General features: G+C 41.1%; 1 protein-coding gene across 5 annotated transcripts in view; it reads left to right on the top strand.

Annotated features, from left to right (window-relative positions):
* The window catches only part of LPIN1 (lipin 1), a 165,231-nt gene that overhangs the window by 65,201 nt on the left and 84,011 nt on the right, over positions 1–16,019 (top strand). The window contains exon 1 of one of the 5 annotated variants that reach the window (XM_075201420.1): positions 1,667–1,764. The exons of 2 other annotated variants lie outside the window; for them this stretch is intronic. In XM_075201420.1, coding sequence (XP_075057521.1) covers positions 1,687–1,764 — 78 coding nt within the window. In that variant the 5' untranslated portion in view covers positions 1,667–1,686. Of the gene's footprint in view, positions 1–1,666; positions 1,765–8,455; positions 8,800–9,205; positions 9,352–16,019 lie in introns of those variants that run through there. 2 more of the 5 variants (XM_075201423.1, XM_075201422.1) reach the window with 2 other exon arrangements.

Here is a 16,019-nt window from a genome sequence, read left to right as displayed (position 1 = left end):
TCTACAGCAGTCGCGGCACTGTCAAGCAGCATCCGCGGCAGTGCTGTATTATACTACAATACGCTTCTTTGACAGCGCCGCGGCTGCTGTACAGTACCGTTGGTTCGCGGAGGGGAGGGGTTTCTGGAGAACCAGAAACCCCCCTGCCTGCGCCACTGCTTGAAGAGCATTTATGAGATAAGACATATTTTCCACTGTGTGGGTGTTAAACTGATTTAAGTATCATGCTCCCATTTGCTCATAAAATGGGGCGATTGATTTATTAGTGATCCAAAGGACCACATAGAGAAAATATATTAAGGTTTCAGATCTGGACTTAAGTACAACTGTGGGCCGCAAAAATCCGCTTTGGTTTACTACTGATGCACAGTAAAACAGGCAGAATTTTTATTTGCTACACCTGGGAGGTGGATCGGGGGCATGTAAGCGCATACACCTGCCTCCTGGGGATGAAACCTATTTAGAACAGGCCTCTTAGGAGGAGTAGCTGTTGCCTTGCTGCAATGATATATTCCAATGGTGGAGAGATTCTCTGAACTGCAATGTTAGCACATGCCTCTGTGATGAGATCATTGTGGGGGGGGGGGGGGGGGGTATGGCCACAACTTCCACACCTGTGGTAAGGTGTTGGGGGTGTCTGCTCCTTTACAAGCCCCTTGATGTTGGAAGCCTGACAATACCAGTTGGAATCCTCCCTACTGCTACCTGTCCCTATCTTAGTGATACAAGTGTTCGAAAGGTGAAAACATTCATCCATTCATTTTTATCCATGGTAATACTCTTTTAAAAGTCCAAACAAAAAGTTAAAGGGGTGCGGAGATGGGAAAAGAAATTCACCCATTTCACTGAGTAGAGAAAAAACCAGCTCCTAGGTTATCCTAGGATCCCCCCCCCTTCCCCCCCCTCGCTTTGCCTATGCATTGTACACCACTTTAAAGTGGCAAAATTCCATTAAACATTCTAAACTTTAGAAATTGTTTCAGGGGAGATTCGGCTATTAGGAACATATTAAAGGAAAAATGAAATGCAGGTAGTCCAGTGACCCAGCCCAAGATGGCCCACTATGGGACCGGCCTGTCGTTCCCAACTGTCATAAGTTGCTCAATGCTTAAATAACCATCAGTTCAGCATCATTTTAGAAGAAAAAAGGAAATATTCACATTAATTAACGTGGTGATACTAAGATGTACTTTGTTGGAGGTGACACTATTACTTCTATATTTCAATCTCAAACCAAATAATAGCAAAATGTCTTGTAAAGTGACCACTAAGTGTAAAATGATATCTCTAAAATATATGTATTATTTCACTTGTGTGTATACTTCATTTGTAGTCGTATAGTTATTTAGTAATGCAAATATGAGTTATTTTAGTTACATTTAAAAAGTTGCATGGCACTATCTCGCTCTTCTCCACATGTAACCCTCAGCCCCCCTGGCCTATTCTGCACTAGGCAGAGAATGAGCTTACAGCATCATTAACAAGCTGCACACATCTACTAGAAAGTGCTGCCAGTGGACAAAGAACGCTCTATGTTGTCTGGCAGCTCTGTGCTGTAATAGGTACAGCATACTATAGCTGTATGGAGGTACTGCAGCCATGGGATAAACTGGGACGTTGGCAGCATTCCGGAGCTCTCTATGAATTCACTGACCGTACCCCGTCCGTACCTGCCCGGATGACAACATGGGGAGAGTCAAACAAATTTTACACTCCTTGAAGTACAACAGCTTCTTGTCTGAATCAGAAGTGAAAAAGACAACGGTTTGTAATATCTTTCTATTAGCTGATAATCAGTTAGCTCCAGGGCACAGTAACCATTTCTTAAGTTTAAATAAAGTTTAACCCTTTAAGGTTTTTGTGTGACATGTACAGTGTAATTATATTCTGCCTGCAATGTTATAGATTGTCAGCTGTTCGGGCAATGAATTGTAGCCCTGTGATAGTGATGAGTATGACTTGTGATCTCTTGTCTATGAATATAAGTTATAGATCATTTAAGAAATGTGGGTAACGATTACAATATTATTATATATATATATATTATATATTATTATTATACATTATCCCAGCCTTCCTGGATTCCGTCCTAGTATACTGAGTTTCTCATAAACCCTGACGACTTCATCTGTGTTTATAGAGAACAATAATAAGTCTATATAAAGTAGTATTTGTCTATTGCCAACTCACAAATTTAATACTGATTCCTGAAACTCTGAATTAATATGACAAGATATTACTTAAATGTGTGAGGATAATTCTAAAATGACACCAATAATGTTAATATAATATTGTTTTTACTTTATCATACTTTAAATGGTTAATTGATATAGTATGCTCCCTATGTAGTGCATGTATTTATGACATATTATGTAAAGATAGAGGTTTGATTAAGATAACCGAGTGCACAGCAAAGGCAATGCTAAATGAGGGCAGATAATGAATGAATGATAGATTGCTGCTGAGGTCACCTTGATAGAAGACACCTCTGTACATCTCTTGTTGCTCACTGTAAGTCAGCAGGACTAGATGCTTTCACCCAGATCCCATTCCGACGACAATGCGTGTCAATGACTCCACGACCTGGATCTTTGCTTAAGATAACACTGATCTAATCGGAACACAGGGTTCATCCTTGTGCAGACGTGTCTCTTTTATTCCCCAGAGTCTCTGTCAGCTGCAAGGGACTGCGGCAACTGGACGTGGTGCAGAGAGCAACTGCAGAGACTTACTGACATCCTAATCCTGCCTTTACCTGCAAGTTCTCTTTATCACGTGATTATTTCCTTATAACACACAAATTATGTACAACCTCCTGTAAACAAAATATTTTATAACTGGTGAGTTCTGAGATCATCACTTAAGAAAAATAAATAAACTTAAAAGGAATAATGTAAATTATTATAGATATTGGGAGACACCTTGTATTTCTGTGACCTGAATCAAAGCACTTGGGCTGAGGCGTCATGCTTTCATATGGTCACATCATCATCATCACCATTTATTTATATAGCGCCACTAATTCCGCAGCGCTGTACAGAGAACTCACTCACATCAGTCCCTGCCCCATTGGGGCTTACAGTCTAAATTCCCTAACACACACACATACAGACAGACACACAGACTAGGGTAAATTTGTCAGCAGCCAATTAACCTACCAGTATGTTTTTGGAGTGTGGGAGGAAACCGGAGCACCTGGAGGAAACCCACGCAAACACGAGCAGAACATACAAACTCCTTACAGATAAGGCCATGGTTGGGAATTGAACTCATGACTCCAGTGCTGTAAGGCAGATGTGCTAACTTATAGGGTGTCACAGATTCCTTAGTGCCAGATCTTACAGATATATAACATACACTTCATAAATATGAAATACATAAATATAATAACAAGCCAACAGATACATATATTAATAATATTATGAAGCATACATGAATAGTCATGAGCTAGCAATTACATTGGCACGCATACCGAATTCAAGGCACGTGAGTGAACAAACAGCAGAAGATTTAGCATAAGACATAACATCAGGGTTGTATGAGGAGAACAGACATGAGACATAGGGTAGAAATAGCAATGTCCTATATTATATACACACTATATGGACAAAAGTATTCGGACGCTTGACCATTACAACAACAGGGACTGTAATGTCATTGTATTCAAATACATGTACTTTAATATGGAGTTGGTCCCCCTTTTGCAGTGATAACAGCTTCCACTCTTCTTGGAAGGCTTCCACAAGATGTTGGAGTGTTTCTGTGGGAATTTGTGCCCATTCATTCTGTAGAGCATTTATGAGGTCAGACACTGATGTTGGACGAGAAGGTCTGGCTCGTAATCTACGTTCCAGTTTATCCCAAAGGTGTACGATGGGGTTGACTTTAGGGCTCTGTGCAGGCCAGTCAAGTTCTTCCACACCGAACTCATCAAACCATGTCTTTGTAGTCTTTGCTACAAAGTCATTTTGGAATAGAAAAGGGCCTACCCCAAACTGTTGTCACAAAGTTGGAAGCATTGTCCAAAATGACTTGGCCTTCACTACAGATAAGGGGCCTAGTCCAAACCCTGAAAAACAGCCCAATACTATTATTCCCTCCTCCACGTAATTTCACAGTTGGCATAATGCAGTCAGGCAGGTAACGTTCTCACGGCATCCGCCAAACCCAGACTCGCCCATTTGGCTACCAGAGAAGCGTGATTCGTCACTCCACAGAACACGTTTCCACTGCTCCACAGTCCAGTGTCAGTGTGCTTTACACCACTCCATCCGACGCTTGGCATTGGTCTTGGTGATGTGAGGCTTGCATGCAGCTGTACGACCATGGAAACCAATTCCATTAAGCTCCCGCCGCACAGGGTTTGTGCTTACATTAATGCCAGTGGAAGTTCAGAACTCTTCGGCTATGGAATCAGCAAAGCGTTGGTGATTTTTACGCACCATGTGTCCTAGAAGTCGTTGACCCCGCTCTATGATTTTATGTGGTCTTCCGCTTCGTGGCTGCGTTGCTGTTGTTCCTAAACTCTTCCACTTTCTAATAATATCACTTACAGTTGACCGTGGAATATCCAGCAGGGATGAAATTTCATAAACCGTCTTATTGCTAAGGTGGCATCCTATCACAGTACCACGCCTGAAGTCACTGAGCTCTTCAGAATGACCCATTTTGTATCACAAATGTTTGCAAATGAAGACTGCATGATTTTATGCACCTCTGGCAACAGGTCTGATTAAAACACCTCAATTCAATAATTAACAGGTGAGGCCATATAGTATATATTAATCTTCAATCAGAATAGATATTTCTTTTTAAGACGTTTAAAATTATTTTTACTTCTGTCCTTGGTCATGAGCAATTTTAAGATATAAGTATCTACAGGTAGTCCCTAACTTCCCTCTAGTCAGTGGTGTTGCGATGTGAGAGTTAGTAAGTGGCACCAGTCTATATGGGGTGCTGGTTTGTGACTAAGGGTGCCACAAAACAAGTTGGCAGAACTGGATTAAGTGGGGGGTCTAGGGGCATATGCCCAAGGCCCCCTGCTCTACAATGGCCCGTCACACAGTCACACATACATAGTACAGACTTGTATTACTGACGTGAAGTGGCAGGTGGGTAAACAACCAACTCTTAGATGCCTGATGGAAGGTACTTGCTGAGGTCATCTAGTGCAGTTCTTCTACCCCATGGCTGTACTTTATACACATCTAGTCAGCACATTCATAAAATAATTCTTGTATCCTATAGTGGCAGACCAATCTGCTGCCACCAGTGAAAAGCCACTGATTTATATCTTAATGGTGTATTCACCTTCTCACTGAGTCTTTGGAGACAGACAAATTACTATACGGCATCGCTAGTTGGATCTAAGGTGTGGAACTTGTGTGGGGCCTATGCAATAAGATTGTTGTCAAGTACGGAGCCAGTTACTGAACAGTACAGATGCCACCTTGTCTCATCACTGATGCTACTAAGACAGTCAGCTTTGTAACTAGCGTGATACAGTGAGAGGAAAGGCCTTGAACTGAAAATGTCTCTATTCTTGGCAAAAGAAAACGGCAACTGGCTGGTGCTTTCAGTGTCTAAAGGAAAAGTGGTATTGTCATTTTCACTTCACAACATTTTATTTTGTACGATCTATACGCTGGAGGAGATCGGCTCTTATCATCATCATCAGCTATTTATATAGCGCTACTAATTCCGCAGCTCTGTACAGAGAACTCATTCACATCAGTCCCTGCCCCATTGGAGCTTACAGTCTAAATTCCCACACAGTCTACAGACACAGATACAGACAGACAGAGAGAGAGAGAGAGAGAGAGACTAGGGTCAATTTGATAGCAGCCAATTAACCTACTAGTATGTTTTTGGAATGTGGGAGGAAACCGGAGCACCTGGAGGAAACCCACACAAACACGGGGAGAACATACAAACTCCACACAGATAAGGCCACGGTCGGGAATCAAACTCATGACCCCAGTGTTGTAAAGCAGAAGTGCTAACCACTAAGCCACCCTGCTTAGTGGCTAGCACTTATACTTTCCTATAATGCCTGCAATGTGTCTAGAGTGAAATCTTCCTCTTAGACATGTGCTAAGTCATACTGGGGGCCACGCCCCCACTGCAATGTAAACACGCCCCCTGTACCGCTGACGGGTACTGAAATGTTGGGAGGTATGTAATAGTAATGCTAATGTGTTAATGAAAATACTTGATACAAAGTAAAAAAAATTCCTGATGGAGCAGACAAAATAAAATCAAACCCATATATATATAACACCAAAAGATCAATAATATTAAGTTAAACTTACGAAACATGAAAATTCCCAAAACAGGAATCAAACATAAGGCTAATTAAGTTTATTGTAATGCTAATGTGTAAGCATTAAACCAAATAGTCTAATCACTTAAGAGGATGTCAAAAATATAAGAGAGTATACGTTTCCAGCACAAATAAATAAACATAGAAATTATGTGCTAAGATGTGATGTAATCTCAATGTGTAAATACAAGTAAAAAATATGTGAAGAATATAAAATATATATTAAATCAATTTTTTTTTCAAATATATACAGTATAATGGAAGTAGATAAGAAAACATGAAAGAAAAATGTAGTAAGGTTGTAATCTTAATGTATTCTGTTATGTTCGTCTAGTCGCTATCAATAAATCATGTCTGCTGCGATCAATGTGATTCCAACGCACAATGAGATTTCATAGCAAGATGTAACAAATAACAATAAAATAAAATAAAGTACAGCTGATACCTACGTAGTGCTCTAGATCCAGCATACAGTCATTCAGTCCTGAAGCCTGTGGTTAAAACAGACTGAAAGATGTCTCAGTGCCTGATTTATATACAGTTTGTGGCACATAAAAAAAGTGGTGATATCATGGCATTTTCCATTGTTCAGGATTTAGGACAGTCCAGTACAATGCAGGTCATAGGTCGGTTCAAATGATGCCCTCTAAGGGTGGGGGCCAACTCTCCAACAGCTGCATACCTGTCTTCCCGCTGAAATGCTGGTTCAAACAGGTCTATTAGCATTACAAACACAATATCATTTTGAGCATAAATCGCGCTCGTTCACGCCTCCATTCCACTATACAGTTGATTTTGATGAAAACGAAATGAGTGGAAAAGGTTGCAGTGAACCCTTTTAAAAGCCCCAGTGGATTTGCGTTTTGGAAAACAAGGGAACGTAAACATTGGTGGTGAAGGAAGCCGGATTTCAAATTATGGATAAGTTTATTTGAACGCAGCAAAGTAACGCCACTGGTATTTTTCAATGGGATCCAGCTAAAGCCTCTCCGGATTCGCTGGATCCCTCCCGGATGAAAGGGTATGGAAAAAACTCTTTGTTGAGGAGGAGCATCCCTGCAACATAGTAAATTGCAGCTGTACTTCATTATGTACCTCTGCGATTTGCAGCCATATTTAATGATTGGTACCACTGTTTAATAATAGACCCCTTAGTGCCAGTAAATGTGTTGGTGCTTGCCAATCATAACACTAGTATGTGCACTGTAACTTGGCAGTATCCTAGAAATGGTTCATTGGTAAGGAAAGAATGCAAGAAAAACCCTTGTATTTATAATCATCATCATCATCAATTTATTTATATAGCGCCAACATATTCCGTAGCGCTTTACAATTGGGGACAAACATAGTAAACTAATAAACAAACTGGGTAAAACCGACAAAGAGGTGAGAAGGCCCTGCTTGCAAGCTTACAATCTATTGCACAATGGGAGTTTGACACATGAGGTTAAGTCTACATTTGCAGTCGGCCCAGGCAGACTGCAAAGGTAAAAGTGACTCATAAGCAAAGTGATCCTGTCACACAATGGTGATCAAGGGGTAGTTGTATAACAGGTGGTACTAGGGTAATGTAGTGAGGTTAAGAGGGTGGTTGAGGAATATTATAAGCTTGTCTGAAAAGGTGGGTTTTCAGAAAACGCTTGAAAGCTTGTAGACCAGAGGAGAGAGTCTTATTGTGCGAGAGAGAGAGAATTCCATAGAGTGGGTGCAGCCCGGAAAAAGTCCTGTAACCGGGAATGGGAGGATGTAATGAGTGTGGATGAGAGACGCAGATCTTGTGCAGAACGGAGTTGCCGAGTTGGAAGACATTTTGTGACAAGAGAGGAGATGTATGTTGGTGCAGCTTTGTTGATGGCCTTGTAGGTTAGTAAGAGTATTTTATATTGGATTCGGTAGAAGACAGGCAGCCAATGTAGAGACATACAGAGTGATTCAACAGAGGAAATAATACAAATAATAATACAATAATACTACACATATTACTAGTGGGCTGGGCATACCAATATGACAGCTATGGACACATTACAGCAGTTCCTTAAAGAGACACAGAAGCAGCTGATGTATTGGGCTGAGGGAATGCAGCCTTGTGATTGGCTGCCTGGATCACCTCAGCCTCCTCCCTATTGCTAAGTCACAAATAATTTCCAGCATGGGTACACGCACACAGCTAGTACACACACTGCCTTACACACTCACTGCACAATGTCATCCGGGTATTACTAGCCCTTAGCCTGCTGCATGAGTCTGATGGGCATCTGGTGATTGCATCTCCTGAGGGCGGATCAGCGATGTATAGCGGAGGCCACAGCAGCGGAGACGGCGAGGAGACTGCTGGATGTCGGAATACTCCCTAGTTCCCCCCCACCGCTGCCTTTAGCTGGCCTGTGTCCTCTGCAGCCCGATCATACAAACCAGGGGGGGTTGTTGCAACGTCTAATTGGATCATTTATCTGTGCACTGATACCAGGAGATCGCCCGTGAGTAATCCTGCATGTGATGTGCTAGATCTGCTCTATCGATGCATAAAATCAATAATTGTATGAAATTAAATGTAAGAATCTCCAAGTGCTGATATTCAGCTGTATACGTGCAAACTGCATTAATCTGAGCTAAGCAGAGACAATGCAAATATTATTGTGCTGCTGACAGTTCCTATCAGTATGTGTCATTATACCCCCAATCTGTACAGAAATGACAGTGTGATTGGAGACATCAGGTGGGTTCTGTCTGCACCCTGTGCCTAGAATACATCTTAGAGGTGAATGGATTGAGATCTCTAGGACCCTGCTGTCATTGCTTCCTGGGGGTGGAGAGATAATGCAGGAGGCTGGTCTTGCTTCTTTGTAGTGTGTTTTGTTTTCCTTTAAACTGAGATTTCTTTCCTTGGCTGGGATCTCATTGGATGTGTGTAGTGACAGGTTGTGGTGTTGCAGGCTGGTAGGCAGGTGTCTGCATTACCTGTTGTAGTGTAGGTGACATCTACATCCAGCATACCTGTACTCTTCTTCTACACGTCCACTCACTGCTATGTAAGTCCAGAAAACAAACCTTAACTTATATGTGCTTGATGCTGATGTGATTGCATGAGATGTATTATGTATGAAGCCTGTCTGTGGACATGACTATATGGGTATATTCACTATGGAAGGGAAGGAGTTACTGAAAGTTTTTATGTGGAGATTTTTTTGCACTTTACCTCTGTTCTTGTGCTGATATGTCTTATCTTACTGCATTGGTCATTTTATAGAACTCTGCAGAATAAATTGCTTTATTAGATAAAAGTCTGTACTGGTATTTAAAATAACGGCAATTAACATAACATAATGTGAATGTTAATTATTATTTACATTAATTGTAATTGTACTAGACCGTCTTCAACACATTTATAGGCTCGTAGTTAAGATCCCTTTAACTGCCTGATAGGAGTACCTAATTTGGCTGAATTAGGAAGGTGTCACACGTCCACTCTTTCACACATAGAGGAGGTTATCAGATAGTGACATCTACAGAAGATTGCTTTGTGTCTTACAGTACGGCGATGAGTATGATATGATTACAGGTCACTAAAAGTTGTAGAGCCCAGTGGTTCCTATTGCCATCTACTGAAATTGTTTGTATATTTGTTGATTTGTTAATTGTCATAAAGTTGAGTATACCCGTTTGTAGGGAGAGATTGGTTGAACAGTTCTCCTACTGTTAGTCTTGTAGCCTGTTCAGTTGCATTCTAGTCTTTTACTTTTATAAAATGTCTGCCTCACAGTGCTGGGGCCATGCCGAACGGGGCACTATCTGTCTGGAGTTTATTTGTTCTTCCTTGTTTACATGGGTTTCGTCTGCTGCTCCTGTTTCTCCCACATTCTACAAACTTTTTGATAGATTCATTGCTTTCTGGCAAAATTGTCTCTAGTGTGTGTACGGTAGGGTATTTAGATTGTAAGCTCTGGTGTCAATGATTAAACATTCTCTGTAAAGCCATGCGTACTATCGTGGTGCTATATGAATAAAGGATAATCATCTATTTCCTGACACCATATATCATTATGCTGTCAATTTGTCATTCTGTATCTGGGACTTTGACTCCCCAATCTGTTCTGGGTACATCCATAGCTGCCAACTGACTGGACAATTCAGTTTTGGGTGGAAAATCATTAGTGGTAACGCATCCCAAATGTTTACATACCTGTGATTGTACAGGACCACAGACGTCTTGCGTGCACCAGGCCGCCCTCCTGCTGACTGGCTGGAATCATGTTCTCAAATACTAACCTGGTGATTTCTCAGCCAGTGTTTTGTCCCCCAATAATCTGCTACCAGTAGGAGAAATCAGGGCCCAGCAGAGTGGTTCAAATAGTTGGGGGACACACCAAAACGTGCGAATACGGGGCCCCCAGGTCAGTGAACGTTTGGGATTTGGTATAGCTTCTGATATTGCATTTAAAACTGAATTTTTAGAGTTGGGTGGAATTGTTCTTTAATGAAGGAAGTGGTCTTAAGTGGTCACTTTTCCCACTGTGTCCGTTTTCATGTGGGTCTGCAAATCCACAAACTAGGGGCCTGATTCATTAAGGATCTTAACTTAAGAAACTTTTTATTTCAGTCTCCTGGACAAAACCATGTTACAATGCAAGGGGTGTAAATTAGTATTCTGTTTTGCACATCAGTTAAATACTGACTGTTTTTTCATGTAGCACACAAATACTTGATAGCTTATTTGTACACTGAAATTTAAAGTTGATATTTGTGTGCTACATGAAAAACCAGTCAGTATTTAACTTACTGACTGTTTGCACCCCTTGCATTGTAACATGGTTTTGTCCAGGAGACTGAAATAAGAAATTTCTCAAGTTAAGATCCTTAATGAATCAGGCCCCAGGAGAAGATGTACTGAGAGTACACCCAGAAATATGCTTGGCAAACAAATAGGTGTATTTGCTAAAATAGGCGCACCGAGCGGATCCTCAGATTTTTGGGGTTAATAAATGAGCATAACTGTTAGCTAAAACTGAGCAGCTACATATAGAGCACATTTATTTCAGCTCCGAAGTGCAGTGGGCGAGGTAGATCGTACCGCAATAATGCCTCTCCCTCCACTGTATTTCAGTACCCGTATTTTCCGCACTATAAGGCGCACCGGATTATAAGGCGCAGTCTCAATTATGGGGTCTATTTCTGTACTTAACCCATACATAAGGCGCACCGTATTATAAGGCGCATGCTAATACATACAGTTTACAAAAAAAAGGTAACGGAAGCAAAACAGTGAGTTTAGTTGAACTTTATTCTACTATTTAACAATACACTCATTATTTTTGTAATCAATCTTCTCCCACAAATCCATCAAAGTCCTCATCTTCTGTGTCTGAATTGAACAGCTGGGCAATTTCGCCATCAAACATGCCGGGTTCCATCTGATCATTGTCGGAGTCAGTCTCGTTGTCGGGTGGCTGTTCAGCGATGATGCCGGCTTTCACGAAAGCTTGGACAACAGTTAAAGCAGATACCTTAGATACCATAGATTCATTGATGTTGAATTATTTTGCAGCTGCTCTATTCCCAATTACAACCGCGTAACTGATAGCCTGTAGTTTGATCTGTGCCTCGTAAGCATGTCTCTTCACTGGTGCCATTTTTGGGGGTCTTTAGACAAACAAATGTTGTTTTGCAGCATACCGGTAAGTATACCTACCGGAGGTGTGGCGGAGGTAAGCGTACGTACTGTACGTATTACGTAATGTTCCCTGATTGGTTTATAGCTGCCAGTGTACGTAGTGTATGTATTACGTCCCTGTGTCAGCGGGAAATGGTCCGACAGTCAATCAAGCGGAGCGCTTACCAAAGTCGCACAACAACATTTTTACAGATTTTGGAACTCCGTGCACATATAAGGCGCACCGGATTACAAGGCGCACGGCCGACTTTTGAGAAAATTTAAGGCTTTTAGGTGCGCCTTATAGTGCGGAAAATACGGTAATTACAGGGGTGGTGTTAAGAACGAACAGAGTGGTCTGCATGCCATGTAACTAGTGCTCAAGCCCACCCTTCAGCTATCCTATATTCAGAATCCTTCTACATCAGTAATTTACTTTCAAGAGGATTCCAGCGTCGGAGTCTACGGCTGTCCTCTTGGCCAAGTTGGCAGTTTGGTAGTAGAGAAAGTAGACATTCTATAATAATGAAATCTATGTCTAACAGGGGCAAACAAAATATTAATTTACCCTCCTGCATGTTTGGTTGCAATATGATGCTATAGCAAGGAAGAAAATCAGGAAGTACCTTTGTAATCGTATAAGACTTTTCTAGTGCTATGTTTAAATATTTATTTTGGGTTGTTACTCTTGCAAGGATGACTTTACAAAGCAGCAGCAGATTTGTTTCCAGGAGGGTAACTCATATTCCTACCCCACATTCATTACTTAAAAAAAACAAAGAAATTGTAAGCAAAGAGAACCCCCTTAAGTAGCACCGTGATGTGGTTAGTGTATGATGTGCTCAGCATGCTGAAGGCAGGAAAGGGTGATCTTGCCCAAGATGGGTGGGAGTCTAGAGGAAATTATGCCAAGATCCTGTTTACATGGAAGCTCTGTTGTGTCTCACTGTTGTGTGTCTCTAGCTGTGTTCAAGCATCAAGCCATCGGCAGTGCAGTCTGACTATTGTTGGATGAGCCCTGGAGGTAGCTGGCAGTGGAGTGTGGATGGAATTTGTTGCTCTAGGAGACAGAACTTGGCAGTTAAACATTTCTATCCACCGTTCCTCTTAGATTGCTAGCTCTTTGTTTCCATTTTTACTATGTGAATATCTTGACTGAAGTGTATTGTGGTTTTTATTGAATTTGCGGGCAGGTGCTTTTTCAGAGACATGCTATTATTCCCTTGTGTGAAGAAGACAAGTCCTATTGTGCAATCGGTGAACTACTCAGTAACTTGATATTCATCCTGAATTCCACTTTGTATTATAATGGCTGATTATCCCTAGCTGATATTTTATCCATCTAGTGCAGGCCTGTCCGACCTGCAGCCCTCCAGGTGTTGTAAAACTACAAGTCCCAGCATGCCCTTCCAGCTATCAACTGGTTGTCTACTGGCAAAGCATGCTGGGGCTTGTAGTTTCACAACATCTGGAGGGCCGCTTGTTGGACAGGCCTGATCTAGTGCATTGGATATTATAATGGGTACATCAAATACTATCACCATATTAATTTATAATGCTATATCAATATATTGTTGTAGAAAATAAGAATTATTTCCAAACGTAAAAATTAATTTTTTTGGGTGGATTCACTATGTTACGCTAAACTACTGTATATTTGGGGGTGCAGTGTTCTCTCAAATCAAAGGAACCCCGATGGCTTTAGCCATCCAGCACCACTCTCCTCTGTGCTGATCCTGCTTATTGGTTATACCCCTCCTCTGCGAATTCACCTTTTATGCACAAGGAAAGTAACTGGGGACCCTTTGGATTGATGGAGCCCTGCACCCCAAATAAGTAAAATTAAAATTCAGAAATTATCATAGAGAACTGAACCCAAAGTTACATTTTAAGTTTTGGGTACTGTTTTCCTTTAAATTGTAGCTCCCTTTAAGTTTTTAAAAATCCATCATCAATAGTACAGTGTGAGTAAAAGTCTGATTGCAGTTTGAAGTTATTAATGCACATAGCATTAAGCTGATCATCGGCGCCCCTCCCTGTCTGTCTTCTGCTTCCTGCAATTATGCCATATGCATTATTCAAATTAGCTGTTGGAGTGGGGTGAGGGTCTTGTGACACCAATCTCCTGTTATTCAGAGCCAATCCGGAGTCTGTCTCGAATATTGGAGAGAGTTTGATGATGTCACAGGACAGTGCTCACTGTACTGCTGGGAAACTAAGACTGCATGGAAAGTTTCCTCAACTTCTGTTTATAGACAGCAGCTTCGAAGGTGCTGACTTATGTCAGGCGTGTGAAAAGAGGAATATAGAAGAAACTGTACAGCTGTACAGCTGTAACACACTGTAAATATTCTGTATGTTTATATGTTTTCTTATTCAGATATCTACATAATGGGCTAGATTTACTAAACGGTGGGTTTGGAAAAGTGGAGATGTTGCCTATAGCAACCAATCAGATTCTAGTTATCATTTATTTAGTACATTCTACAAAATGACAGCTAGAATCTGATTGGTTGCTATAGGCAACATCTCCACTTTTCAAACCCACTGTTTAGTAATTGTAGGAGATATTTTGTAGAATAATAGCAGTATGGATGACTACTGTAGCTTCATCCTACTACAGCCTAAATCAGTGATAGCTAACCTGTGACACTCCAGGTGTTGTAAAACTACAAGTCCCAGCATGCTTTGCCAGCTATCAGCTAGTTATCTACTGGCAAAGCATGCTGGGTCTTGTAGTTTCACAACAACTGGAGTGTCACAGGTTAGCCATCACTGGCCTAAATACTGTAGTAGGGTCCAGCTGGAGTAATTCACTGTTTTTCCAGACGCAGCTCTGTCTAATCTCTGTTTACTCTTGTACCTCACCCTAGAGCTCTTTTATAATACTTTGCAATGTTTCAAAAAGCAATAATATGTGTACAGTGAATTATTCCTCTTATATTTCTTAACTTGGGAAATTTACATGAACACCACAGGATCCTTCAGCATCCTCCTCGTCAAGTTCCTCCTCAGCGCCAGCTACATCAATATCCTCCTCCCGGTGTACAACATTGACACCTTGATTATCCAAATCTGGATCTACACTGTGGGTGATCCTTCCAGCATATGCAGAGGGTGTGCTGCAAATGGTGGAAGGAGCCACCTCTTCCCGTACAGTGATGGGAAGGTCAGGCTTCACAACCACCAACACCCTTGGACTCGCCTTGGGGATTTGTGATGTCATCTGTTTAGAAGGCAGAGTTGTTTGCTGTGTTGTTGATGACAGCTTAACTCTCTTAATTTTTTTTTAGTTTTTTTAGTTTTTTAGTTTACGTTTCTCCTCAGATGATTTTAATTTCCTTTTTTTGGTAATTTTAGTGAACTTTCGTTTTCGGATTTTTACATGCCCTCTACTAGGAGATTGGGCATCGGCCTTGGCAGACGACGTTGATGGCATTTCATCGTCTAGGTCATGACTAGTTGCAGCAGCTTCAGCATTAGGAGGAAGTGAGTCTTGATCTTTCCCTACTTTATCCTCCAAATTTTTGTACTCCATTATATGCAGCACAAGAGAGCGTACCCCTAAACCACACACACTTTGGGACTGCGGAAACAGTGAACGTAGTAATTTAGATTGCAGTACCTATTTTTTGGGACTGCAGAAACAGTGAACATAGTAATTTAGATTGCAGTACCTATTTTTTGGGACTGCAGAAACAGTGAACGTAGTAATTTAGATTGCAGTACCTATTTTTTGGGACTGCAGAAACAGTGAACGTAGTAATTTAGATTGCAGTACCTATTTTTTGGGACTGCAGAAACAGTGAACGTAGTAATTTAGATTGCAGTACCTATTTTTTGGGACTGCAGAAACAGTGAACGTAGTAATATAGATAACAGTACCTATTTTTTGGGACTGCAGAAACAGTGAACGTAGTAATTTAGATTGCAGTACCTATTTTTTGGGACTGCAGAAACAGTGAACGTAGTAATTTAGATTACAGTACCTATTTTTTGGGACTGCAGAAACAGTGAACGTAGTAATTTAGATTGCAGTACCTATTTTTT

Source organism: Mixophyes fleayi, chromosome 3 (assembly GCF_038048845.1).
Source record: "Mixophyes fleayi isolate aMixFle1 chromosome 3, aMixFle1.hap1, whole genome shotgun sequence".
NCBI lineage: Eukaryota > Metazoa > Chordata > Amphibia > Anura > Limnodynastidae > Mixophyes > Mixophyes fleayi.
Note: the sequence above shows the minus strand (reverse complement) of the source record. Positions and strands in the feature narration are given on the sequence as shown.